This window comes from Pogoniulus pusillus, chromosome 13 (assembly GCF_015220805.1).
Source record: "Pogoniulus pusillus isolate bPogPus1 chromosome 13, bPogPus1.pri, whole genome shotgun sequence".
Lineage (NCBI taxonomy): Eukaryota > Metazoa > Chordata > Aves > Piciformes > Lybiidae > Pogoniulus > Pogoniulus pusillus.
The window spans coordinates 26,336,582-26,362,494 of record NC_087276.1 but is presented as its reverse complement, the minus strand read 5'-3'; the positions used below and the strand labels follow the sequence as shown (position 1 = coordinate 26,362,494).

The following is a 25,913-nucleotide window of genomic DNA, read 5'->3' as shown; positions in this document are numbered from 1 at the left end:
ACTAAAACCACACTGTGTCAGCAGGGCTGCCCTCACCCCAGAACCCAGGGCCCCACCAGCAGGTCTGTGCCTGGGCCAGTGCAATGAGACAGAAAAATACCTCTTCCTATGAGTTCAAGCTCAAGGTCTGACCCAAACTCATCGGCATTAGAGGGAGTCTTTGTCAGGCTTCGGTGCGATATTCCAACAAATAACTGCCAACATGGGAGGAAGCAGAACAGCAGGAGCAGAAGGTGGATGAGCTGAAGAAACTCATCTGACTGAGCACAAGGGATGGTAAAGCATGGCCTCCTCCTGTCAGAGATCCCTGCTTCTGTACTTAACTGTAAGAGAACAGTCATGTGTCAACGACACTGAAGAAGCTACACAACACCCCACATAATCCTAAAGGGATATCCCTATGTGAGGTCCTGGGAGCAAGACTGGAACTGTGCCATGTCATCTCCTTGAAGTAGGATGTATTGGTAGAGTGGATCATAATGGGAAGTCCTCTGTTTTGAGCAGTGATCCAGTGAAGAAACCACAGAAGGGACAACTGCTGAAACTGCATTTTGGAGACATACAAGAGGTTCATGCATTGCAAGAGTTGATGTAAGACTTCCTGCAAAGAGAAGACAACCCAAAGAGCAGCCCCATTTGTGGCCAGACAGCCACACAGGGAGCCTGACCTTGTCTCACAAGATAACAAGATTTATTCTGCTGCCTTTGATAGGACATTGATTAAGGCTTCCATGCCTGTAAGGGCACTAGGAGTTCAAATTGCAGAGGGGACAGCATGGAGTAATGCAGACAAGACTCTGTTGGCTTCAACCAGAGATTTATGGATGCTGTTTGTCTTAGAGCAAGATTGGTATGAACATCCAACTGCTTATGACCAGACCAGAAAGGCAAAACTCATCAAAACTGCCAAACTGAGATGAACCAAAAATAAGCCTCAAGACCCCTGGCATATCAGGAACCCAAACAAACCATGCTGCCAGCGCTGAGGAGGCTGCAGGTCAGCTGGCTGCTCTCCCAGCAGTGTGCTTTGCAATCCAGAAGAGATGAGCTCACCGTGCAAGGGGGGTAGAGATCAAACCCAAGGCAGGAGGGCAGTCTGCCTGTCTTGTGCTTACTCTGACAGTGAACTGGGGCTTATAATGATTTAAGAACAAATGACTGGTCTGAGTGGATGCAGTTGCTGATTTCTCATTCTTTTTGGGTGACAACCTCAGCTAGAGCAACTTAATGCGACTTTGCCAACGGAGCTGCGTCAGCCTGGAAGTGCTCCACCGGGAATGAAGTTCAGCTGCAGGTGCTGTGAAATGGGATTTGCAGCTTAGGAGCCTTCGATGGCCCAAACTCATCACCGCTGAGCTCCTTTACCCCAGCCCTTTCCACCTGCGCCTCCGCGGCAGGAGGAGCAGCAGGCACACGTGTGCTCGGCTGCCTCGCTGCCTCCGGGAAGCTTCCCCTCCCTATTTTTGCAGCACTGACCTCACAGCTCCTATCAGCCTGCCCTTTTCCAGCTTCCTCTCCCTGATATCTGCCTTTTGCCCCGCATTTCCTTGTGCCTTGAGCAATCACCTTAAGCCTCCCTCCACATTTCTAGGATTCTTGTTTATCTCCTCCTGCAGCGTGGGGCTGGGACGGGGTCCTGCCTTCCTGTGCTGCCTGGCCAGTTCCTCTGTTTACCTATAACACAAATTATGTTTGTTTGCCTTTTTGTTTGCTTCTTTTGGTTTTGTTTTGTTGTTGTTTGTTTTTTTTTTAAAGCTGAGCAACAGCTTGGAATCAGGAGAGAAGTTTTCTCTTCTCCTTTCTACTCATTTCTCCATGCTCTTGGACATCTCCAGGTTTTATCACCTTCAAAGAGCATTTCTTCTGCCCTCACTATGGGCAATGTGTAAAATTCCTGCTGCAGGAAGAAATTCCCATCTTGGTGAAGAAAGGAGGGTCCCAAGCCCTCTAACTGGTTCCATGCTGGCCACTATTGTTTGCAGGGAGGTAAAAACTTCAATCCCAACGGGACACAGAGGGGAAATGAAAATCTCTTTGCCACCCCCACTTCTCCATGCTCCCCCAGTGACCTCTCTCCCCTCCATGATCCCACACTCTTCCCTCACAAAGCAAATTCTTCCTGGATTATATTTTAATATCTGCAAAGCCTCGAGTTTGAAAGAAAAACAAATGTGAAACCAGCTCATGAATTTTCTTGATGTGAAGAGAAATGGGCCCTGCCCCTCCTGAGAGCCTGTGTAGGAGCCACATGAGTGGATTATGGTGGGCAGAGCTGACAGCCAGGCACTCTGTTAGACCCTGGGATTGAGACATCAGGAGCTTAAACAAAACAGAGACAGGACTGTTGCACAACGCAAGGGAGGGCATGATGGCAACCATCTCAGGAGCTTAGTCTCTCTTTCCCTACATGGTTCTGAGTCATATCTCTGGCTGGTTTAGGCATTTATGATATATGTTCCTGGTAAAAGTGATTAGGTGAGACAGCAGTGTCTCAGAGCAAGAGATGCTGCAGCTCTAGGAACATTGCCCTTCCTGCAGTTGAAAGCCTGCCTGCAACAGCATCCCACTCTGCAGAGGCTGAGAGCAAGCTGAGAAACAAAGTCTTGCTGTTCCCTGAGCTTTTCTCTTTTGCATTTGACCCAGTTTGGGCTTGGGGGAAGTGACAGATTGTCTGAGCACAGCCTTTGGCAAGGGAAGCTCAGCCCTGGCTGGCCTCAGCTCAGCGCGTGGGCTCGGGCAGCCTCTGCAAAGCAGCAGTGTGTTTTTCTGCTCTGCAGAGGGATGGGGTTGTTACAAAAGGGAAGCAAGGTGAGAGATAACAGTATAATATGGTTTCCTCTTCCCTCTCAGCTGCCAGTTTGAATCCAGCCCAGGTCGGTAGTGGAAGGTGCCGTTGCTGCTGGGTGCCTGACCAGTGGTGCGTGTAAACGGTGCCGGCTGGCTGAGGTCCCACTTCCTATGGGGCAGGTGGCAGCATCACCTCCACGGGCTTGGCACGCTCCCTGACCCTGTTCCGTAGGAGCAGCCAGAGACCAGCTTACTCTAAAATAAAAGTCATGATAGTCTGTGTTTAAAAACCGGGATAACTATTGTGGAATAATGCCTGTTCTCCATCAGAGTGGACAACACAGACCCAGAATGCCATTCCTAAATGGAGAGTGCAGTTAATTCTCTAATAGGGCAACACTTGAAATAAATCCAGAAGAGCTGCCCTTGTCACCCTTAGATGTGGTTTCAAGGTCAGGGAACGAGGGACAGAGGGGGAAAAGGAAAAAGGCCATTCTGCAGTACCAAGAGGAATGATCACTTTGTTGAGGACGCCTAGTCCCTTCCAAGAGTACAAAATGAGTAGCCTCCACCCTTCCTGATGCAAACCTTTCTGAGCCACAGGGAACAGGAATAAGGAGTTTCCTCGTTTTTTACTACCAGCTTTTGATGATGGTCACTGACCTAAGTTTTCCCCAAGTGGCACACAGAAATGCTGCATGGTTCTCCGTTACATCTTGGTACAGATGTTCCTACAGTACACTTGCTTGCTTCTTGCCTTACCTTGTTACAGCAGGCTAAGAGGCGACCTCACAAACTGGGACAACAGCTCCCAGAGCACCTAGTGCAGACTGAGTAATTTTCTACCCTTCCAGACAGGAAAATTAATTCATGGTATTTTGACTGTGTCTCCTCTCTTGTGCAACTCAGTCCAGGCCTGAAGAAAGGCTCTTGGCCTCTCTGGGTGTTGAGAGCATCTTTCTCCATCCCTTGGCTGGAGAATTCTTCACTGGACTCTGTGTGTGGGACAGGCATAGAGGACTGGGACAGGGATTTTGGGTTGCATTACAGATGGGCTGTGCCTGGCTAGCAGGTCCTAGAGTCACCAGGGCTTCTCAGGCACTCTGCTCATACGCATATGACAGTAGCTTCAAGGAGACTGCTCAAAACCTTGCACGGGTGACATGCATTGGTCATCTTGGTGGGAGGTTCCAACACATGGAAGGAGCTGGAAACTTGTGGGGAGTGGGGGGGTTAGTCCCAAATTAAGTATCCTCTAGGAGCTTGTATATGACCAGTTGACCTGGGAAGGAATATTCTCAGCTTTCTTACTGCCACATGGATTTGTTCTGAATTGTTTCTTTTGGGGGTTTAAGTGTTCTCTTCCCCAAGGGATCATCTGTTCTTTGTTAGCTACCACCAGGCCACCCCATGACACTGGTGGATTTCAATGGCGAGAAGAACTTGCCATAAAAAGACTCTTAGCTCCCCAAAGGCTTCAAAAAGACACATTTTAAACAAAGTTTAAGAAGTGGATCTGAATGCTTCCAAACAATGAGATTGTGGAGCTGAGCTGAAACCTATTCTTGTTGGAAAACTGTTTCTGCTTGTGCTGATGTTTCAAGAGCATACATTGACTCACAAGTTCTCCCTGTGTGTCTCTGAGGAATTCTTTCTCTCTTCTTTAAGTATCAAACCTTTTCACCTGGAGCCTTTCTTCTGAATAAATCGCTGCTGTAAATTCCAGTGTTTGTTAACATCCTTGTCCTCAGGGTGTGGGTGTGCTTTTATGGGCGTTCATGGAAGCACAAAGAGATCACCCTTGTTATACTGGGACAGAGAATTGCAGGTTTGAAGTTTGGAGTCCTCATTTTCAGTGGTTTCTGCTCATGGTTGAACTCTGTATGGCTACCTTCACCTACAGCTGGGCAAAATGCTTCCTATTTTCAAGAGACCTGACAGCCAAGAGCCTTGAGTTGGGAGGGATGCACAGTTTGAGCACATCTCTCACCGCTAAAACAGCTGGAAGAAAACACTTCCAGCCGTAGATGTTGCAGCCTCTCTGCCCACACGAGTGTAACAGCCCATCAGCAGAGCTCCTGGGGCTGTAGTGCAGTAGGTGTGGAAGCTTCAGCCAAGCTCAGTTTGAGAATAGCACCTTCAACTACACTACAGTCCTTTCACACTGATCTGAAATGGCTGTGAGGAGTGCTCAAACCCACCAGGAGTATTGCTTGTAGGGCCAAGAGCTGTTCTGGCATGGAGACCACTGGGCAACTAAAGTGGCCAAGTACAAATTGTATTGCAGTGATCCTAAGTGCTGGGAAGACTTGTGTGGCATGAGGAGTGGTGCAGGCTTGTGTGAGACCAGTGTATCAAATGAACAAGGCTGGTGGCCTCTTGCTGATTGCTCTCACCAGAGGAGAATGTGTAGATGTGCAATGGAGGAATCCCTGGCTCTTGGCATTCACAGGGAGAGGTAGCTCCGTGAGCTACGGATGAGCTCCATCAGGGTCCACCTCAGAAGATGCTGCACTTCAGTGTCAGATCATATATATTAAGTGGCTATCTCCATCTGTGAAACCGTGCAGTGTAGATGAAGGCTTCCCAGAGGATGCTGTGGAGCAAGCAGTGCTCTGTAAGGGAAGGAAGTGGTGATGTTAAACCTTGTGTACCCACCCCTGTTTGCAACATGGGGAGTGGCATCACCTGCAGCCCAGCGGTGGGGTGAGAGGCATTAGAGATGCTGCTCCACGCCTTGGAGAGGCAGTGGAACCCATGAGCAAACCTTTATCCCTTGGAGGGAGTGTGCTGGGACCCTGCACTGTTTCTGGGGCCCTGCAGTGCTTCGAGGTTGCTGTGGTCTCAGAGGAGCTATTCAAAGGGAAAAGCATCTGTACATTCCTCAGGACAATGGAGCCCAGCACCAGATGCTGTGGTCCAGGCGCATCCTCCGAGGATCAAGACGTACAGGAATACCTGAAAGAGGAAGACTATAGTTAAACTTCCAGTTCCCCCCAAAGGTGGGAGACAATAAACAGCCACCAAAAGGCATTTCCTGTGCATCTATTGTTCCCTTCTCTGGGTCCTGATCAAGCTTAGCACATGGTCTGCAAAGGGACAAACTCTTTAATTCCACACTGAGTGAAGCACACCTTTGTTGTCTGAAGTCTGGAGCAATCACAGCTGGTCGGAGATGTTTCTTGCAACTGTTTGCCACTAGTAGCCTTTCTCCATCTCACATTTGCACCGACCAGGCTCATGAGCCATCCTATTCTCTCAGTCCTCTCCCAGGTGCATGCACAGCTCCAATCCTGCTGGAGGCTGGGGTGGAGCAGGATTTGTTCCCTCCCGACTCACCCAGCAGAGCTCATGTAGCAGTCTCCTCTCCAGGTTAGGGCACTCAACCTGTGCTCCATCTCTGCCTGCCTTTATCTCATCCTATTTCCTGGCCCCAGCTTTTCTCTCTTAATTAAATGGTAAAAACACGTGGGATCTAGGCCAGGCACGGAGAGTTTCAGCGGAGCAATTAGCCCTAGGACGTGAGCGCAGAACAATTAGCGCTGCTCTCTGGAATTCGGCCATTGTGAGCCTCATTGTATGTTTTTGCCTTAAAAGGGGGCCAGCCTGTTGGGAGGAGAGTGAGGGCCCCCGTTCGCAGAGCCGGGCTGACATTTGCACTATGTTAGTCATGCTACATGTCAACATTTTTGTGAGCTTTCCAAAAACAGAAATTCTAATGGGATGTTTTAATCCCATCTTCACCCCCGCACGTCCCACCCCCTTTGCCTCCTTTCAACTCCCACCTCCCTCCTCCTCCCTGCCTTGCACAGCACTAATACCACCCTCTCCAGGCTTCAGCTCCTGGAAAACAGGAGAAGCCAGAGCAGTGAAATTCCTATTTAGCTAGCATCACATGAAAAACGAGCTGTTGTTTTTAATCCCTTTTGCGGAGGGAATGGAATGGGAAAGGAGTGAACAATTTCTCAGGGGTACGATGGGCTTCTGGAGACCACCAAGGCAAGCTGGGGGAAGGTAGTTAATGATATTGCCTCACTGATTCACCTTTGAAAGAATGCTCAGCAACTTCATCAGGACACCCTAAGGGCAAGGAAGAAGCCAAGAAGCTGTGGAGTCTCAGAGAGAAGTTTCCTGGGGGAAGCCAGCTCTTGGAAGTAGCCTTGGCAAGAGTGTGTCAGGGCCAGGGTGACACATGTGTCTGATGCAGGTTGGATGCAGAGGGTGTGTGCAGGTGGCTGCAGGAGCTATCACTGCTCCAGGGAAAGCCATGAGCACTGAGATGCTCAGGGCTTGGCAGGGAGATAAAATGCATCCCTGATTGTCTCCTTGGCTCCCCCTCCCCAAGATGTTTTGGAGATCTGGAGATGTAGGCAGATGTAGGAGCTGCTGCCTCAAATGTAGGCCTTACAGCAGAGGACTTAGGGAGTTATTAAAGTGGGTGTTGAGCTGGAGGGGAGCTGTAGGAGCAGGCAGCCACCTGGGCTCATCTCAGCTCCTCAGTGTAGCATCGGGGGGGTTGTTGGCACAGCTAGACTCTGTCCAAAGCTGGGCTGAGGTACAGGGGTTTGAGGACAGACTCTGCTGCTCCCATTCGCTACCTCCCTTTCTTGTCTTTGCTCTGTTCATGGGTATTAAACAGAGCAGGGCTTGGCTAGGGCCTGGGAGCAGCCTGCCTTTATTTGCTGTTCCTTACACCAGTTCTGTCTGTTGCTGGAGATGGGATGCTAGATTCACTGGGACTTTGTCCAGTTCAGTCCAGGCCAGTGTGAGACTACCTCCTCCTTGGGGTAATCTCTCAACACTTGTCCTTACATCAGCTCCTGGCACATCTTCAGAAAGGCACTGGGGAGAGGAACAGCTCGGGACAGGAATGCAAAGAGATTTTGGGCCAGAAAGAACAGAAGGCCAGAAATTAAAGGCCAGGAGCTGCAAGTTTCTCTGATCCCACCTCTGGTTGGAAGGAGCTTGGGACAGGCTGATCATCAAACTGTAATCTCAGCTTGTGCTCTGACCCTGCCTGTACAGACAGACAAGTACAGCTCCAGCTCTGTGGGCAGCCCATATGGGACTGTCCCAAACAGGCAACTGGCCAGGAAGAAGGACCATGGGATTTCTGCTGGAGCCATGTGACTTCTTGGGAAACTGAGGCACAGTGAGCTCAGCACAGTTGATAGGAGCCTTTGCTGCCCCAGTCACCTCTGTCTGTCTGCCCACCTAGCTGAGCACTGCTGAAGGCTTAGTTCATATGATGCAGGGCTATGTGTCACTTAAGCTCTGCCTAGCTAATTTCACCCCAAACCTGCACTGCCAGGTCATTCTAAGCAGTGTGTGACAGCAAGCCTCCAGCCCAGGACAGCTCTACAGCTCCCTGATTTTCTGTCAAGGTCAAGGCCAAATGAGAGATTTGCACTCAGCCCAGCACCCCTGGCTGGTGGCAGTCCTCTGGCTCTGTGGCTCTGTAGATGTACCCATGAGGAGGAGGGGCTCTTTGCTGCCAGGTCAGAGATCTGGGAATAGGAAAGCCAGGCATGCAAGGGCAGTCCTCAGCTGCTCCAGGAGCTGCTGTTGGGAGGAGAGAGGTGCACAAGCTGTGGGAAAGCAGTCAGATTCAGATGGTCCAGTTCAGGTTCCCTTTCTCTCTTGTTTTACCTTTGTTCTGTGGCTTTAACTTTAAAAAAACCCATTCCCCAAAGGGAGGTTTGGAAAGCTCCCCTTTCACAGATTACACTGCCAAAACCCTCTTGAGATCCACCTCAACCATGAAGCCCCAAGAGAGGCATTAAACCCTCGACGGCTGCCCCACTGCCCTCCCCTCGCCCCACATCTACCTCCCCTCCCCTGGGCTGAATAGGGAGCATGAGAAACCAGGCTGGGTGAGAATGGCCCCGTGGCCCTCGCTTTCTTTCAGGATCAGTGCCTCTACTGGGCTGCTTGTGTTCCCCAAGCCCCTCTCTCCCCCCACAACACCAGGGGCCGTAATCTGGGGGCAGCAGGCTTGGAGATGGAGAAGAATGCGGGATCGGGGAGGGGAGAACGGGCACCGTCCCCTCCCGCCACAGCCAAAGCCCCAAATTCTTAGACCTGGAGGAGTCACCACCAAATTCCATTCAACTGACAGAAAAGAAATCAAATCCTTTTAAAGAGAGCCCACTTTCCCCGCAAGAATGCTCCCTCGGCCTTTTGTTGCAGGGCTTTGCTTGCTCCCAGCAGCTCAGAGGAAGCTGCTCCAATACATTAACCAGTTTAACTTGCTCGTGACCCCCTCTGCCCAGCGCACAATGAAGCTCTTCGCCCGCTTTTTTCCCCGGCTCCTTTTCAGGAGCTAAATCCCCTGCTGTTCCCCGCTCGCTGCCTCTCTCGCTCAACCTTTCTCAGGCCTCTGCTTCAGCCCCGGGAAAATAATAACGCTTTGCATTTGTATAGTCCCCGGCCCCGTGGGATCTCCAAGCGCCCTGCATGGATCGCATCATGTCCCCCCAGCCCCACCAAGGGACCTGTGATCCCTTGAGGTGCAAGGGGAAAGCGATATAGAGTCTAAGGCCACAGAGAGTAGCAATAGGTCCTGGAGAAGAGCAGTGCCAGAGCCGGAGCACATACGCAGACAATAAGGACAGTTGAGCATCAGAGCATGCATTACGAGCACCCATTTCATAAGATCTGGGTGCTCATGATGCATTTCCTGATGCTCTCAGCTGGGCAGAGAGACACTGACGTGCTCTGCTCTTTTGCAGCCACCCTAGTGCCACTGCCACGTCCTCTGCTACAAAGGCGGGAAGCTTTTCTGTTCCCCAAGGTGGTTAAAAAAAACAGTAGATTAAAAATTGAACCCTCGTGCTGGTCTTGAATACTGAAGCCCATCAGACAATGGGAAGTTAACCAAACCGGGGCTGAGGAGTACAGAAGTCTGCCGCGGGGCGCTGCCGTTTTCCTACCAGTAATTGATGCAAAGTCCCTTTTGTGCTCTCAGAAAATCCCAGAAAGAAGAAGCAGGGGGCGAGAGGGGAATGCGGGCAGGATCCAGCTCCCCAGCCGCCCACCTCCTCTATCTCCCTCGCACACCTCAGCCGAGCCGCCCACCTCCTCTATCTCCCTCGCACATCTCAGCCGCACGGTTGGAGCAGAAGCCTCCCGGCCACACGCCCCGTTAAATACCCACGACAATACGATGGTGGCAAAGTCGGCGCCCGACAGAGCTTTTAACCCCTGTCCGATGAAGCGGGTAAATCGTTCCAGGTGGACAATGCAGCTTTGCAGCCCAAGCACAGCGTTTCTCTCAGATGACCTGAACACTTTATTGCTGGGGATTTAGTAACCGGTTTTAGCAGCCTTGAGAACCTGGGAGCCTCTTAGGGACCACCTATAGAGTGGTAGGGTCAGGCTGTGAGCGAGGGCGATGTGGAGAGTTTAAACCAATTTAAATTGACCTAATACCGTGGGTATGGCTGAAAGGGAGATAGCCCACGTGCAGCACCAGGGCTGACTTGGTATGGAGCCGAATCCAGCCAGCTTCCATTAAAAAACAGTATGGGATTTGGGTGAGGTTAATTTGCAGTGTAAATAAGCTGGTGGAGTTCCTCTGCAGGGGCACCTGGCTGAGATTGGGGGGATTTGATTTGAGAAGCAGGTTTTGGATCAGATCTATTCTTGTGGAGCTGGGCAGAGCAGGAAGCACACCACCACCTTGCAGCCACAGCCAGGCTCACCTTGTGACATCCCAATGGGTTGAGTTGTGGACCGTATCCAAAACAGACACGGGAGCAGGAAGTGAGATGTACCTCCCAATCCAGCCCTGGCATCCCTTCTATGGAGCACTCATGACGCTGTCCCTCTCCTTTGGCCCCTGTTTCTGTGGAACTCTCTCATTTGCCTGACAGCTGGATGCTGACAAACTAGGCACAGGGTATTCCTGAGAGCATTCTCCCCACTGCAGCCTCCTTCTCCCCTATCCCTTGGGTACCATTCTGCACCCACCAAGAGGTAAGCAGGACAACCTTTACCCTACTACTGTTCCCCCAAGGAGGACACTGCCTAGCTGGGGACATCCACGTGGCAGATGAAGGCCGAGGCAGGAGGTCAGGCGCCTGGAGAGGAAGGCTGTGAGGACACAGCCAGCAGCAGGACAGTCCCGGGGGAGTCTTTCTCCATCGGGACAATGCTGCTTAAAAGAACGGCTTCCCCTCGCCGCCGCGGCTCTCTGACCCCGGGCAGCTGGGCTGAGCTGAGTGCCAGCCTCGGGAAGGGGTCACGGGCAGCACCCGCGGTTAGGACAGCCCTTGTGCCAGCACCGGCGGTGTCACGGCTGCTCGGCAGGCCCCATCGCGTAGCTGGAGGGCTGGCGGCACACAGAGCCCGCATTGTCACTCGCCCCGCGGCACCGGCCAGGACCCCAACATCTGGCTGCGGCGCGTGTCCCGGGCCAGCGCCGAGGCTGCGGGAGCGGCAGAGCAGCTGCTCGGGGGAAAAGTGCCTTTCCTCCCCCTTTGGCTGCCGGAGAAAGGGGCTCTTTCTTCATTCAGGGTTTTGCCGATCGGGCTTTCAGCTGCCTCTCGAGCCGCGGTTGCTGTGCCATCGGGTTGAAGACAAAGGGTGCCCAAAAAAAAAGCAAACCGAGACTAGAAGGCTGGGCTGAGCAGCAATAGCGGGAAGTGGGGAGTGTGGGCTTCGGTTCCTGTGTTTGTATGGCCTAACCCATGATTTTTTTTCCCCTTTTTCTTTTATTTTATTATGGGAGGCTTCTTTGCCAGCACGGGTCTCTCTCCAGACACAGGTAGTGCCATGCCAAACCAAACCTCCCAGCCTCCTCCAGCGTTTCTAGCCCAAAGCCATGGTTCAAGGGCTGACCAGGGGAATGTGTAGCTTCAAATCAGGAGAAGGCAGATGCTGGGGCTTGCCTGAGGAAGCAGCTTCTCTGCTTCATCCTGCCTGGTATTATGGTATTGTTTATCCAGTGCCAGAGATGAATGGAGCACGTGACAGCAGGAAAAATGCAAGTTGGACAGGGTCCCTTGCCCAAAAATGCAGCAGCCCCTGATTATGGCATTACATTGCAGCCCAGGCCCAAACCCAAATCCGCCTCTCTGTCGAAGTACACACCCTGAGAGATAAAAACCCACCAGCTCCTTGCCTGCAGAGGCAGAGGTTAAGGGAAAAAGAGCCCCTGGGGCTTGGCGTCAGTAAAATAGCAGGTTGGTGGCACATCCAGGACCAGATTTCAACCCAGTTTTCCCTTGTAGCCAACCACTTCTCCCACTTCCTGGCTGGAAAAACGATTTCTTTTTAACAAGGCATCATTATCATGGTCAGCAGTCACTGTGGGGCTTGCCTGGAATCTGGGTAGCATTTAATTTCAAACACTTTTACGCTGTGGGGCTGCCTTTCAGCACCACCTCCAAAGCATGGTTCTGTACTGGGGATGAGGTTAGCCAGGTCTGGGAATATCTCCAGGTTTCTCAGAGCAGGGATGGGAACAGAACCTCCAGTTCTCCTGTTCTGAGATTTGCCCAACAAGTGGAGTTGGGTAGAAGTTAGAGGAATGCTGTGGGTTTGGGGATTTTGGGGGTTGTTGGGTTTTGTTTTATTTTGTCTTGTTTTGGTTTTGTTGTTTTCTGTTTTGCTTTAATTATGCTTGACCTCAGAAAAGGCTGATGGGAAACTGTCTGGAGGCTGATGAGGCTGGTTGGCTTTCTGGTAACCTCTGGGACACAGCTGTGAGAAAACCTCAGTTCAGGGCTCTGGGAAGTGACAGCTCAGGAGAAGCAGGAAAGGGAATGTGCTCATTGGTGCTGATGAAGCAGGAGCGATGTGGGCTGCAGGGACGAGCGTACCCCTATGCTGCACCTCGCCTACCATCCCCTGATGGTACAGCATAGGGGTACGCTTCAATGGGGAGGGAAAGGAGAACCTGCCTGCACCATGCCATGCATTCCCAGCCTGGGCAAGACAGGGCAAAGCACAGGCAGGAGGCTGAGATTGTTCAGCTTGAAGAAGAGAAGGCTCTGGGGAGATCCTCTTGTGACCTTTCAGTAGTTAAAGTGGGCTTGCAGGAAAGACGGAGACAGACATTTTAGCAGGGCCTGTTGTGACAGGACAAGGAGTGATGGTTTGAAACTAAAAGAGAGAATATTCAGAGATACTGGCAGACGTTGCCTAAAGAGGTGGCAGATGCTCCATCGCTGAGACCATTTCAGGTCGGTTTGGACTGGGCTCTGATCAGTCTGCTGTAGTTGAAGATGTCCCTGTTGACTGCGGGAGAGTTGGACTAGATGACCTTTAAAGGTCTCAACCCAGTCTGTGATTCCATTATTCCACGGTTCTAGGAGCAGAAACAGCCACGGGCAGGGGCCAGCAGGACGGAGCCAAGAGGAAGGACGCGTGCGGCGGGACACTCGGAGCCGGGGCACCGGCAAGCGGCAAGCAGGGCAGGGCTCCCGCTGCCCACGCCCCAGGTGGGCGGTCCCCGGGGCCGTCCTTCCCCGGGCGGGGCGGGCGCTGCTTAAAGGCAGCGGCGCGGCGGGGGCCGGCGGTGGCAGCGGGCGGAGCGCGGCCGGCGGTGGTGGCGCTGCCGAGAGCGGAGCGGCGGGAGGATGCTGAAGAGCTGCGGGAGGAAACTGCTGCTGTCCCTCGTGGGCTCCATGTTCACCTGCCTCCTGGTGCTCATGGTGGAACCACCGGGGAGGCCGGGGCTGGCCCGGGGGGAGGTCGGCGGGGCGCAGCGGGCACTGCAGAGCCTGGGGGCGGCAGCGGTGGCCTCCCCCGCGGTTGGGGCGCAGGGTTCCCCCGGTCTCCGTAGCTTCGCCGACTACTTCGGGCGGCTGAGCCGAGCCCGGAGGGAGGTTCCTGCTGCCCCGCCGAGCCCTCCGCGGCCGCCGGCAGAGGACATCTCTCCCCGCGATGTCTTCATCGCCGTCAAAACCACCAAGAAGTTTCACAAGGCACGGCTGGAGCTGCTGCTCGACACCTGGATCTCCCGAAATCGCGACATGGTAAGGGGATGGGGATGGAGATGCAGGCGGTCTGGGCTGCTGGCCGGGATGAAGCCCGCGGGTGTCAGCTGCCGCCCTGATCCTTCACTGTGCGGAGGTCGGGGGGGAGGGGGGGGGTGGGGGTGGGAAATGCCAACTTCACTTCATACTGCCCACGTATCCCAGAGCAGGATGATATTTCTAGTCTGGCCAGGCTGCTCTGAAGTGTTTTGCAGAGGGTGAAATGCAGTGCTGTAGAGTGAGTTTGAGATGGGTGAGTGATGGAGGCAGCAGACATCATTCAGCAGGCATCTCCTCTCTGGGGTCCTTTCTGTTGAGCGACTCCCATTGCAGAGCTTTCCCTGAGTTCCTTTGCACGGGAAAACTGAGACACAGCAAGGGTATGCAACTCAACCCACTGGTGACACGATTGGGGTTAAGTCTCTGAGGGTGATCTCCTGAACTGCAGGGCCTGGTTGTGGGTGAGATTTAGCAGGGTCCCATGAGATGCCTGCTGTTGGGTTGCCCTAATCAGACCGGGTTTATCAGCCCAGTGCTGGGAGAGCACTGGGACGTGCCAAGACTCTTGGTTCCCTTGCAAGGAGCAGGACAGGACTGGTGCGGCTTGGTGCACTTGCAGGTCTGCTCTGGTTCACTTGCACCAGGACAGTTCCAGCTAGTCTGATTCCTGATCTTACTGATGTCCTGCCCAGAGCCCTGGTAGTCCTTTGCTCTGCCCTTCAAGTACTGAAGCAAAATTGAAAAGGAAGAAAACACCTGTTTCCTTAGGAAACGTGTCTTGTCATCTGCTCTTGAGACACAGTTTCTGTCTTTAGCTTCCCAGTAAGTTATGTCTGGTTCTAACCTTTCCATCCTACTGTCTTCACGTGTTTCCTCCTGGCCTGGAACCGTGCTTCTTGCTTGCAAACTGTTTTGTTTGCTTTGCAATCTGGACCGGTTGAGGGAGGTGGGAGGGGAGAACTGGCCTGCCCCTGCCTCTTTCACCCGGTTCTGCCGGACTCTGAGGTCTTGGCTACTGCAACTTAACCCCAAGGGTTGTCTTGCTGTTCTCTCCCCACTCCGTGAATCTTGTCCGTCTTTTTTGTTGCTTTTACTGTGCTTGGCAGTAGCTCTGCTGTCTCTCCTTGGTACAGTTGTTCAATGGAAACTTCTTCTATGCTCTGCTGTCACTGTGAGGGGGTGGCAAGCAGTGGTGTGGGGAAACGCTCTTTGAGCACCTACAGATGATCCTGGGAATGGTTGCTCTTCCCCCCCCCCCCCCCCCCCCCCCCTTGTGAGCTGCGTTTTTCTTCTCTCTCTCTCTTTTTTTTCTTGGTGTGTTGTGCTTCGTTTGTCCGTTTGGATTCCCAGAGACCCGAGGCTCGGCTCTCACGCTGTCCCCCTGGGCAAGCTAACAAAGCCCCTTTTCTCCTGGCGCAGAGAAAAGGCTTCGCAGCCTCTTGTGTGGCACTTTCCATGGGAACGGGAGAGCCAGAGCCGGCCGTGTCCAGGTCAGGTTGCCTAGAGATGAGGGCCATGAAGCCAGGGGGGCTGCAGCCCGGCAAGGTGCCCGCTTGACAAGCCAAGCCGCTGAGTGACGGCTCTTGTACAGCACTTGAGGACAAGGAGCTGCCGAGAGAGCTGGAGGCGGCACGAACTCCTGCGGAGCAAAGCGAGGGCTGGGGCACACAGGGATGCAGAGAGGATGAAGCCACGCTGACTTGGCTGCCGTCTCTGGGAAACTTTGGGGCATCCTGGACTCCCTCAAGCTTGACATCAAGTTGATTTTGCTTCTGCCTGCAGAGTGCAGAACTGATGCCATGGGGCTCGTCCTCTCCTTTGTTTCCCTGTCTTGATGTGGCTGTGCAGTGTCTCCATCTCCTCCCCGCCCTGACCCGATGGTTTCTGCCCCAAGTTTGGTAGTAGCAGGGCACTGCCTCTGCTCAAACGTCTCTCTTGGTTTGAGTCAGGACCATCTTTGCTCATCTTGTGCCTTTCTTGCTCTTGTTTCACTAACCCATGCTGCCTTGAACACAGGAAAGTTCTTGCCTGAGGGCTGAGAATCCCTCAAGCCTGATGCACATCTCTGATCTTCTGTTCATCGAACCCCAGCCTTCCTCTTGGCTCTTCATTAGCCAGGCAGTTCTCTGGGCAGGAGAGATGCAGGCACCGGTGAGAAGGGGTTAAATCCAGCAGGTAACTCCAGGCTAGACCGTTGCAGATAGGGGCAATAGTTATTGTGTCCTTCTTTGGCTGCCCTTTGTTCTGCCCACAATAGTCCCTGTTTCCTGCCCTCTGTCCCCTCCAAGACACTGCAAAGGGCACCCCCTCCTCCTTCCTGCTTCTGTCTGCATAGGAGGACAGATCCTTGTTCCCTTCTAAATCTTCTCATTGGGTTGCACAATACAGGCTGGCCAAGCTGCTTTTGGAGAAAAAAACCTCTGTTTTTCCCCCTCCTTGTTTCGAGAAGGCTTTCCAGCTGTCTCAGTATCCTTAGGATGCTGGAGCACAATCTGGGGAAACTTCTTGCTTGAAAGAAAAGAGAAAGGGGGAGGAAAGTGGCCATTAGGCAGAAATCCTGGATAAGAGTCCAAATCCACTGCTTTTTTGCTGAGTTGGCTGATTTGCAGTGGCAGAGTTGCATAAGAAATATCCCCTGTCTCCGGGGCACCCTGAAGGCAGTCGGGCAGCTTGACACACGCTGCAGTGCCTGGAGGGTCCTGAGCTGGGCTGCTGTCCCACCAGAGCAGGATCTGCTGGCTTCCTCCAGCCTGGTGTGATAATTGCAGGCTTTGAAAATTCCTGCTCTGGGGGCAGAGGGAATAGCTTTGCCTTCCTGGGGAGCACATTCCTTCCATGGCAGCTCCCAAATTTCTCTAGCACCTTGGCCAGGGTCCCCAGTCTTGGGATGGCCACAGTGGAGTGTGCTGGCACATGTGTCACACTTGGGCACCCACTGGAGCGACTGGGACTGAGGGGTAAGGGGATACTCATCTCAAACTGGCTTCTCCCAGCCCTGGGCTGTGTGCCAGGGCCTGCTGAGCACTGATGAACTCAGCTCATGCACGAGGGTGCCACTCTGGGTAGCCTGTGTGGTTTATGGGGGGATAGAGGCCCCTTAATTGCCTGCCCCAAACGATGTCACTGTCCACAAAAGCCGCGGAGCCGGTGAGCGTGGCGCGGCGTGCTGGGCGGGAGGGTGGGGGACCCTGGCTGCACAATGAGCTCATTGTCTGCAGGGAGCTTATTAAAAAATTATAGCATTTGAAATTACAGTGGAGGAGTCTTCCTCTTGCTGAAAGAGGGAGGAGGAAGAGACCGTGGCCTTGCAAGCCTCTTCCTCGCCTTGCAAACCCCAGCTCTGGGACCCCTATGCCAGCACAGACACCACCAGCACCCCACTCCCCCTGAAGTCCAGTCCTGGTGAAAGCCACTGCCATCATGCTGCTCCCAACCCAGTGGAGAGAGTTCATTTTACCTCCTGGCCTCCAAAGTCTGGAAGGAAAACATCTACTATGGGGGACTCAAAGCTGGGCAGGAACTTACTCTAACAGGACCCTTAGGAACCTCATCTTGTTGAGCTCATTTCATAGCTGGAGACTGAGCCCCCCCCATCCCCAGAACCTCTTCACTGCCTCCTTACCTTGCACCCAATGGCTGCTTCCCCTTGTCCTTGAGGTGAAAGGGGTGTATTGCCTCCCACTCTCTTGGGTGATCACAAGAAGCGTGACACGATGGGGGCAGGGTCACAGGGGTGCCTGCCTGGCCAAAGTTCCCCTTTTGGGTGAGTATGCTGCCTGGTGAGGTCAGGGTGACAGAGGGCACAGGATCTGCTGAGTGTATGTCACTCTGGGAAGCCATCACGACCACTTGGCCAGGCAGTGCAGATGGAGACAGATGTCCCTGGGGTGGCTCTGACTGTTGGGACACCTTGCACAGCACCCAGCCATGAGCAATTCATGAGCTCGGTCAGTGGAGGGGGAAATGAGTCACTGTGAAAGGAGAAATGAAGAGGAGGGGAAGAAAAAAAAAAAAGAGAGAGAGAAAAATAAAGGAAAAAAAGAAAGGATGGGGAGGAGGTAGGGGGCTGCTGGCGGCTGCCTGGCTCCTTGCAATCAATTGAGGGGGGGCTGACCCCATCTCGGCCTTAGGGACCCTGGGTGCCTCTCTGTCCCTGTACACAGAGGCTGTGCATTGTGCTGGGCTGTGTGGAGTGGTGGCAGCTATTGTTCAGGAGGGATTTGGCATCCTGTGTTTCTTGAAGCTGCAGTTTTGAGAACAATGAGGTTTCCTGCAGGGGCTGGGGGGGGCAGCAGGTCCTTCCTCTCCTGCACCCCACAGGAAAAGATACTGCAGAGGAGCCCAAGAGGTCCTGGCACCCATGAGTGCCATGGCTGGCACAGGGGCCAAGTGGAGGAGAAGTGGAGAGGGCTTTGGGTGTTAACTGCTTAGGAAAGGGTTAGAGGGACTGGCTCTGCATCCAGAGATGGTGGCTTGGTAGATGACAGCTCTGGGCTGTTGGCTGTCCAGATGTAAACTGAGTGCTTCCCTGGTGTCCAGGGCTGATCCATAGTTTTTCCTTCTCATACTGTCATGGTGTTTTCTCACCCCCTTCCTTTCTCCTGCAAGGCTTAGCTGGCACCTCTGCTCCTCTCCCCTTGCAGGAAGGGTGCAGCTCCACTTGAAGAAATTCAGACAAGTGAATTGAGAAAGAAAGGCTTTAACGTTTTCAGTTTTAACTGAATGTTGTGATGGTGCTTGGAGGAAGCTGGGAAACCTATGAGGCACCCAGTGACCAAGCAAGAGGACACAACCTCAAGCTGCACCAGGGGAGGTCTAGGCTGGATGTTAGGAAGAAGTTCTTCACAGAAAGAGTGATCAGCATTGGAATGGGCTGCTCTGCTCGGGGAGGTGGCAGATTCACCGTCCCTGGAGGTGTTTAAAAGGAGGATGGACGAGGCACTTAGAGCCACGGTTTAGCTAATTAGAAGGGTTAGGTGATAGGTTGGACTCGATGATTCTGGAGGTCTTTTCCAACCCGGTTGATTCTGTGACTCTGATAGCCCCTGTGACATGACCTGCAGGGTGCTGTTCCCCTATCCTGGTCCTCAAGGTGCCACCTGGTCCACCTGCGCCAGGAAAATGCCGGGAATGTATGTGAGGAGAGGCTGGGAGGAAGATGCCTCATTAGGATGAAGCCTGTCGGTGCGGGCGAGAGATAAACAATTGTCCCTGTGGTCTATTTATAGCGGCTGAGCTGCAGGATTAGCTGTGGGGTTATTTTTGGAGCAGCTGGAGGCAGTTGCTGGACGGCGTTTCTGAGCTAATGGAGCAAACATTTTCTGTCTCGCCCGTGTGGAAGCTGCGTGTCCCCTGCCTGTCCTGTCCCACCTTGGCAGGGCAGGAGCCTTGCGGGTGTGTGTGTGCTGAGGCTTCGTGGGGCTCAGGGTGGATGAGAAAGGACTTTTGATGGGGTTGTCTCAAGCATCTTTGGATGTTCTCCTGCTGCCCTGCTTCAGCTTGTACCCTCCTTCCCCCCCTCCCAGCATCTGCCTGAGCACCTGGGGCATGTGGAGACCAGCACTGAGGTGTGGCTGGGCCTCACATCAGTTGGGGGTGACAGTCTTCATGCACCGACTTGATCCTGTCCCACCCCAGCCACGATGTGTCCCTTGAGCCATCATGCTCATGGGCATCCTTGTCCCTGAAGTCGGTGGGCTGAGTCCTCCATGCCCCAGCTGTACCCTCATTATCAGTGAGTCCCCCATCCCTCAGGCCTTTCTGACCCTTTGGGGGGGCGACCTCTCTCTCCCCCAAAACCCAGGCTGCATGTCAGGCTGAGCATTTGTGAGAACTTGTGAACTTGCCTTCCCACCTCCTCCATCTTTTTCTTCCCCCCCTCCCCTTTTTCTATTCTCCTTTTCAAGCCCCAAAGGTCACTTGTAGCCCCGTCCCCAGGAACACGCCCTCCTCCCCTCCCATTCAACCTTTCTGCAGATCTGGCCTCTCCCCACCAGCCTCCCAGCCTGGGACCTGAGCAAACACGGGCCAGCCGGGTTAACCAGTGCAGCTGTATGCTAATACCCACCGCTGCCCGCTTAACTCTCCTCTGCTGAGTAAAGTCAACCCTGCTATTGTACCCCCTCCTCAAACAAACCACAAAACCCCAGCGCGTTCCCGGCTGCGGGGTGGCACCCAATTTCCAGCTCACTTGTAATTCATCATCCCCAGCTCCATCGCCTCCTGCCTTCCCCCCCCCCCACCCCAGCCCCTTTTGTCTTTCTTCCTTTGCCCTTTTGTGCACGTCTGGTTTTTAATAGCGCTTGGCAGCTGGTTGTGGTTTCTCTCCTCCAGCTTTGTTTGCTGCCCGCTGATTGATGGGAATGCCTTTCCCACCCCCTGCTCCCTCCCGCTTCTTGCCCTTCCCCAAATCCAACAGCAGCTCCCCCTCCCCAGTCCTCCTTCCTAGGCAGCATATGCCAGGAATTAGCTGTGTAAATAGAGGAGTGCAGCTGGGCAGGTGCCCAAGAAGGTGCCTGGCGCTGTGAGGACTGTGCCCTTCATGGGGCTGGTGAGAGACACCTACCAGCAGCAGCTCAGCCACCCTTGGGGGATGCACAGAGAGCAAAGAGGAGCTGTGGAGTGTTGTGCAAGTGGCCAGGGAGAGCCACGTGCTGTTGACACAGGTGGGGACACAGTTGGCAGGTGGCACCACAGGCAAACACACCTGCCTGGGCAGGGTGAGATGCCAGGCAAACACTTTGACATCCCCATCTGCACGCATGGGCTAAAGTCTGAAGTCCCTGCTCAGATCCAGCCGCACTCTGCACCCGCTCTCATCACCTGCTCTTCTCTGCATGCCCGTGGTGCATGGTAGGCATGGCCCTGGTGTTGCCCAAAACCTCCCTGCTTGCTGCTGCTCCATGGAAAAGGCAAGAGGATGGGGATGCTCAGCATGGATGCTGGGAAAGGGCTGAGGTTGTCACGCTGGTGAGGTATGGAATTGAGTGCTGTGTCCAGCTGGGACAGCTTGGCACCCTTCTTGATCTGAAGCTGGGTATATTGTGGGGGTGCTCAGCTGTCTGCTGCTGCTCTGGTTTTGATGAGAGGGAAGTTGTCACCGCTGGCATCCTGGAGGGACTGGTGCCCAGTGGTCCCCTATTGCATCCAGAGCCATGTGGCCTCAGCCCCTTGGTCCTCAAAGGTGCCTCATCTTCTCTTTCAGACCTTCATCTTCACAGATGGGGAGGATGAGGAGCTGAAGAAGCAAGCACGTGAGTCTGTGACCCTTGTCCCTTTGAGGGGAGCATGGCTGGTGTGGGTCTTGCCCTGGGGACCCTGAGAAAATGGTCAAAATGACCCTGGTTAGACACTAATCTCAGGACCCCTCACCACAGGGACGTGGGCTGAGAATGAGGTAACTTGTTCTGCTGTGCCTAAAGCACCCTCTGCCCAGGAGCCCCACTTGGGAACTGGTTTCCTTTCCAATCGACCCGGTCTACATCCTGCACGATGCTGCTGGGGAGCAGGCTAAGGGGGTGAGGTGGCTTTGCACCCTAAGGGGAGCTGCGACTGATGGGCAATTCGACCAGAGTTCCATGGGAGCATTTCCCTGGCAGCCCTTCCCTGGGGCCAGGGTCAGCGTGGTCTATTGTCCCCATGCAAATGACTCCTTTTCAGGCCGGGAAGCGATTGCCTTTGAGTTGAGTGAGCAAACAACAGGTGGCCGCTGCCTTTTGCAGTGGGAGTAGAGCAGAATTTTGTCTGTCAAGTCCTGAAGAAGCCAGCTCACAGACACTGTCTCGCTCCCGGGGTAGCTGGTACATGGCCCCGGTTTGGGTGACGTGGTGCAGGGTGGCACCATGCATAGTATCACAGTATCACAGTCATCACAGTATCATCAGGGCTGGAAGAGACCTCACAGATCATCAATTCCAACCCTTTACCACAGAGCTCAAGGCTAGACCATGGCACCAAGTGCCACGTCCAACCTTGCCTTGAACAGCCCAAGGGACGGCGACTCCACCACCTCCCCGGGCAGCCCATTCCAGTGCCCAATGACTCTCTCAGTGAAGAACTTTCTCCTCACCTCCAGCCTAAATTTCCCCTGGCGCAGCTTGAGGCTGTGTCCTCTTGTTCTGACGCTGGCCACCTGAGAGAAGAGAGCAACCTCCCCCTGGCCACAACTACCCCTCAGGTAGTTGTAGACAGCAATAAGGTCTCCCCTGAGCCTCCTCTTCTCCAGGCTAAATGTGGGCTCGTAGGATAGGGCTCAAGCCTGGTGCAGCTGCTGCATCAGCATCCCTTGCTCGTCCTTTCTCAGAATCACTATGGTTGCAAAAGACCTTTAAGATCAGCAAGTCCAATCGTTCACCTACCTCATGTGGACCCAAAAGCCATTCCTCAGAATATTCCTTCTTTGGCCTAAATGATGTGGCATGGATGCCACCAAGCATCGGGGACATCTGCGGGGGTTTTCTACCCCTGGCATGCCTGGGAGGTGTGTGGTGCAGCATCGCTGTTGGAATGCATAAGAAAGTGCAGGATACTCTGATGCTGAGCTTTGACCCTGTCTCTTCCCACAGGGAATGTCATCAACACCAACTGCTCAGCTGCCCACAGCCGCCAGGCCCTGTCCTGCAAGATGGCTGTGGAGTACGACAAGTTCATCGAGTCTGGCAGGAAGTAAGTGGCACCCAGGGCTGCCAAGGGGTTGGCACAGTGTAAGCAGGACCTCTTCACATTTTGGGGGCTGTATTTCAGCATAGGGTCTGGGGAGCTGCCCGGGGAGCTGCCCTGACCGGTGTGACACTGCTGCCGCCACAGGTGGTTCTGCCATGTGGACGATGACAACTACGTGAACGTGCGGATGCTGGTGAAGCTGCTCTCCAGCTACCCCCACACGCAGGACATCTACATTGGCAAGCCCAGCCTGGACCGGCCCATCCAGGCTACGGAGAGGATCAGTGAGAACAAGATGGTGAGACAGAGCAGGAGAAGCTGGGGCTGGTTAATTTGTGCTGGGGTTTGCTCCCTGGTCAGTGGGAGGAGGTCTCACTGCCATTGCTTCCCCTCTTGCAGCACCCTGTGCATTTCTGGTTTGCCACGGGCGGAGCAGGGTTCTGCATCAGCCAAGGACTGGCGCTGAAGATGAGCCCATGGGCCAGGTAAGAACACTGGAGTTGCTCTCCTGTGGGGAATTGTCATGGTCCCAGATGGGCACAGAGTGGTACCAACTTTGGGGATGAACTCCAGAATGCGCTCCATTGTCTTGCTCTCTTTGCCTTGCTGGCAGCGTCTGCAGGTGGCCTGCAAACAAGCTGAAAAGGATTTTGGTTCTCTTTAACTGCCTTTTAATTACAGCTGGGCACCCACTGGCTAAGCCAAGACCCTGCAGGGTGCCCACATCCCCTGGGCTTTGCTCCTCTGCAGCCCCTCTTTGTCTGCCCACAGTGGGGGCCATTTCATGAGCACCGCGGAGAAGATCCGCCTGCCCGATGACTGCACCATCGGCTACATCATTGAGTCTGTGCTGGGGGTGAAGCTTATCCGGAGCAACCTTTTCCACTCACACCTGGAAAACCTCCACCAGGTGCCCAAGACAGAGATCCACAAACAGGTATCCTTGTCCTGATACCCTGGGGTGGTTTGGAGGGCTTGGGATGGATCGCCTGGTTTCATGTTGCCACCTAAAGACTGGGGCATCACAGCTGTGAGATGTTTATAGACATGCAACCACAACGTCAGCAGAGGGGGAGAGCCCCACAGCCCATCCCTGTGGGGCTGTGCAGAGTGCGACAGGAGGCTTTGGGAAATGGGATGAACTTTGCAGCCCCCCCCCCCCGCATCCATGCTCCTGCTTGATCCTCTTGACCGTGTCGGCTGCTTGACCCACCTGCTCTTCTCCCTGCCAGGTGACACTAAGCTATGGTATGTTTGAAAACAAGCGCAACTCCATCCACATGAAGGGAGCCTTCTCCGTTGAGGAGGACCCATCCAGGTGAGATGGGGTTCCCTGTCCCCTTTCCTCCCCAGCTCTGGGGTGACGCGGGGCCGCCACTGCCCCGTGCTCAGCAGCGCTCTTCTCCTCTGCAGGTTTCGCTCGGTGCACTGCCTGCTGTACCCCGACACGCCGTGGTGCCCTGCCAACGTGGTTTACTAGGAGGCGTGTCCCCTCCAACCTCGTCCCGCCCTTCCCCGGTATCCGACGGGCGTGCGGGACCTGAGTGCGGGTGTGTCAGTCTGGCCTCGCCGCGAGGCAGATGGACGGACGGACGTCGTTGCTGTGGTATTGCACAGTGTGTGTGTACTGAAGGCTGCTGTGCGGCCCCTTGTTCCCTTGTCCCCTGCCCGGCTGCCCATGCCCGCTGCCTGCTCTGGCCAGGACAGTGGAGAGGGGATGGGTCCTGAGCACTTAACTGTTGGGCATCCCTGTGATGCTGGTGGGCCCCACGCCATGCGTGAGGAGTGACCACAGGCGCTGCAGGGCTCTGCCTGCCCCGGGCTTGCTTCTCCTTTTTCCATTCCTTTCAAATGTTAAGGTTTTTTTGGTGTGTACCTCCCACTCTTGCCTCTACCCCCATTCCACTCCCTCAACCTCTCATCCATCCCATCCTGTCTCTCAGTCCCAAAAATCTCAGCAGCAAAGCTTCAGCTCCCAATTCCAGTGAAGGGTCACAGGCAAGTTTTGCTCCCTGGTTTGGTTTGCAGGCAGAGAGTGGGCATTGGAAGCCTCCCAGCCACGGCCGATGCTGCTCCTAGGGTGTTGCAGAGCTGCTGGGTGCTCAATGGCTGCACTGGAGGGAGATGGTGGGGTGAGCTGACACTGTTGGCTGCAGTTCCCATTGCTCCCCACCTCTGGCTGAAGCATTGCTGGCAGCATCGATCCATGCAGTGTTTATAGAGATTAATGCAAAGACTTTCTGTAAATATGGAGGGCAGGTGGAAGGCTCTCCTGGACCTGCCAGTGTGGCGTGGGAGATGTTTGTGCAGGTCTCCCTCCAATGCTACCTCTTTGCACCTCTGTCAAGCAGCTCTGCAAGATCCACCCAGGGCCTAGGTTGGTGCCTTCAGCTCTTCCATGGGGCCAGAGCATCCTCCAGCCCTGGCCTGGCTGTGACTGCTGCTGGAATTGCCAGAGTATCCAAGAGGCACTCAGCTGGACTGGCACCTGCCATGGACAGGGAGTGTTTCCCAGCCTGACTGTGGCTCTCTCCCTGTCAGGGATAGATTCAGCTGGGGAGGGAGAGTGACCTCTCAACCCCTGTGCCCTGCCTGCTGCCACCAGCCCTGAACCCCTTTGTGGTAAGTGGGCTGAGCTGGAGCCGAACATTTCCAATCTGAAGCTGAGTGAAAATAGCCCATAATGGGTGCATTGTAAATATGTTATTGTGCCAGTATTTTTTTTACTGTGCCTTTTTTTTTTTTTTTTTAATAAGGAGGAAAAAAAAAAAGATGAAAAAAAAAAGAAAAGAGGAAAAAAAAAAAAACCAAAAAAAATCCCAAACCATAAACTTTGAGAAATATGTAGATTTTAAAATGCTTTTTTATACATTTTCTGTGGATCAGAAAAGAAAAAGATAATAAGAAATCTCCAGCCTTTGATAATCTGTTTAAGGAAGAAGAAGAAGAAAAAAAAATAGCAATGTCTTGTTAACTATCACTTCCCTTAATTTATATGTTCCAGTATCTGGAACGTCACTCTGTGCTTTTTGTAACTAGGATGTGTTTAAAGCAATAGATTTGGGATGGGGAACCAGCATGGACAGTGTGTTCTCAGGGACCTGAACCCGATTGCTGCCACAGGGTTCCCGTGGGAGCCATCACCAATAAAGCAGCTTTTTTGCTGACCGTAGTCACCTGGTCCTGGGCTTTGGTGTTTCTTTATGGATGAAGTGTGCTGGCCATCCCTTGCTCCCCCGCCGTTGTTATCACCTCCAAAGAAGCTCTCAGGGCTGCACCCACGGTGGATTGTGCCTACATCCCTCTGTTTCCCACGGGTCCTGGGATCTGCTGGCCATTTGCATCCCAGGGTGTGAGGGTTGTCTCCTTCTTCCCTTCTCCAAAAGGCTCCATTAGAGCTTGGCACCTTGAGGCTGGATTTTCCCAGGCTCTGCGGTGGGAGCGGAGGTGGTGGGGGTGAGGTGAGAGCCGGTTGTTAGCAGG

General features: G+C 53.8%; 1 protein-coding gene and 1 long non-coding RNA gene across 2 annotated transcripts; one reads left to right on the top strand and one right to left on the bottom strand.

Annotated features, from left to right (window-relative positions):
* Nucleotides 1–3,938: 3,938 nt before the first annotated feature.
* On the bottom strand, nt 3,939–6,207 carry LOC135180352 (uncharacterized). The gene is made up of 2 exons (XR_010304406.1): nt 5,922–6,207; nt 3,939–5,745 (listed from the first exon to the last, which is right to left on the bottom strand). It is a non-coding gene; the product is annotated as an uncharacterized LOC135180352 (long non-coding RNA).
* Nucleotides 6,208–13,321: 7,114 nt separating this feature from the next.
* LFNG (LFNG O-fucosylpeptide 3-beta-N-acetylglucosaminyltransferase) lies at nt 13,322–25,602 on the top strand. The gene is made up of 8 exons (XM_064153664.1): nt 13,322–13,769; nt 20,974–21,022; nt 22,334–22,433; nt 22,575–22,728; nt 22,830–22,915; nt 23,202–23,367; nt 23,663–23,748; nt 23,844–25,602. Exons 1-8 carry the CDS (start codon nt 13,371–13,373, stop codon nt 23,908–23,910), a joined length of 1,107 nt encoding a protein of 368 aa, XP_064009734.1. The 5' UTR covers nt 13,322–13,370; the 3' UTR covers nt 23,911–25,602.
* The last annotated feature ends 311 nt before the right edge of the window (nt 25,603–25,913 follow it).

Excerpts from the sequence above, each read along its gene's own strand:
- LFNG (XM_064153664.1), top strand. The coding sequence starts at position 13,371 with ATGCTGAAGAGCTGCGGGAGGAAACTGCTGCTGTCCCTCGTGGGCTCC. Across the intron at positions 22,434-22,574 it reads TTCATCGAGTCTGGCAGGAA|GTGGTTCTGCCATGTGGACG; the intron begins GTAAGTGGCACC and ends CTGCCGCCACAG. Across the intron at positions 23,368-23,662 it reads AGACAGAGATCCACAAACAG|GTGACACTAAGCTATGGTAT; the intron begins GTATCCTTGTCC and ends TCTCCCTGCCAG.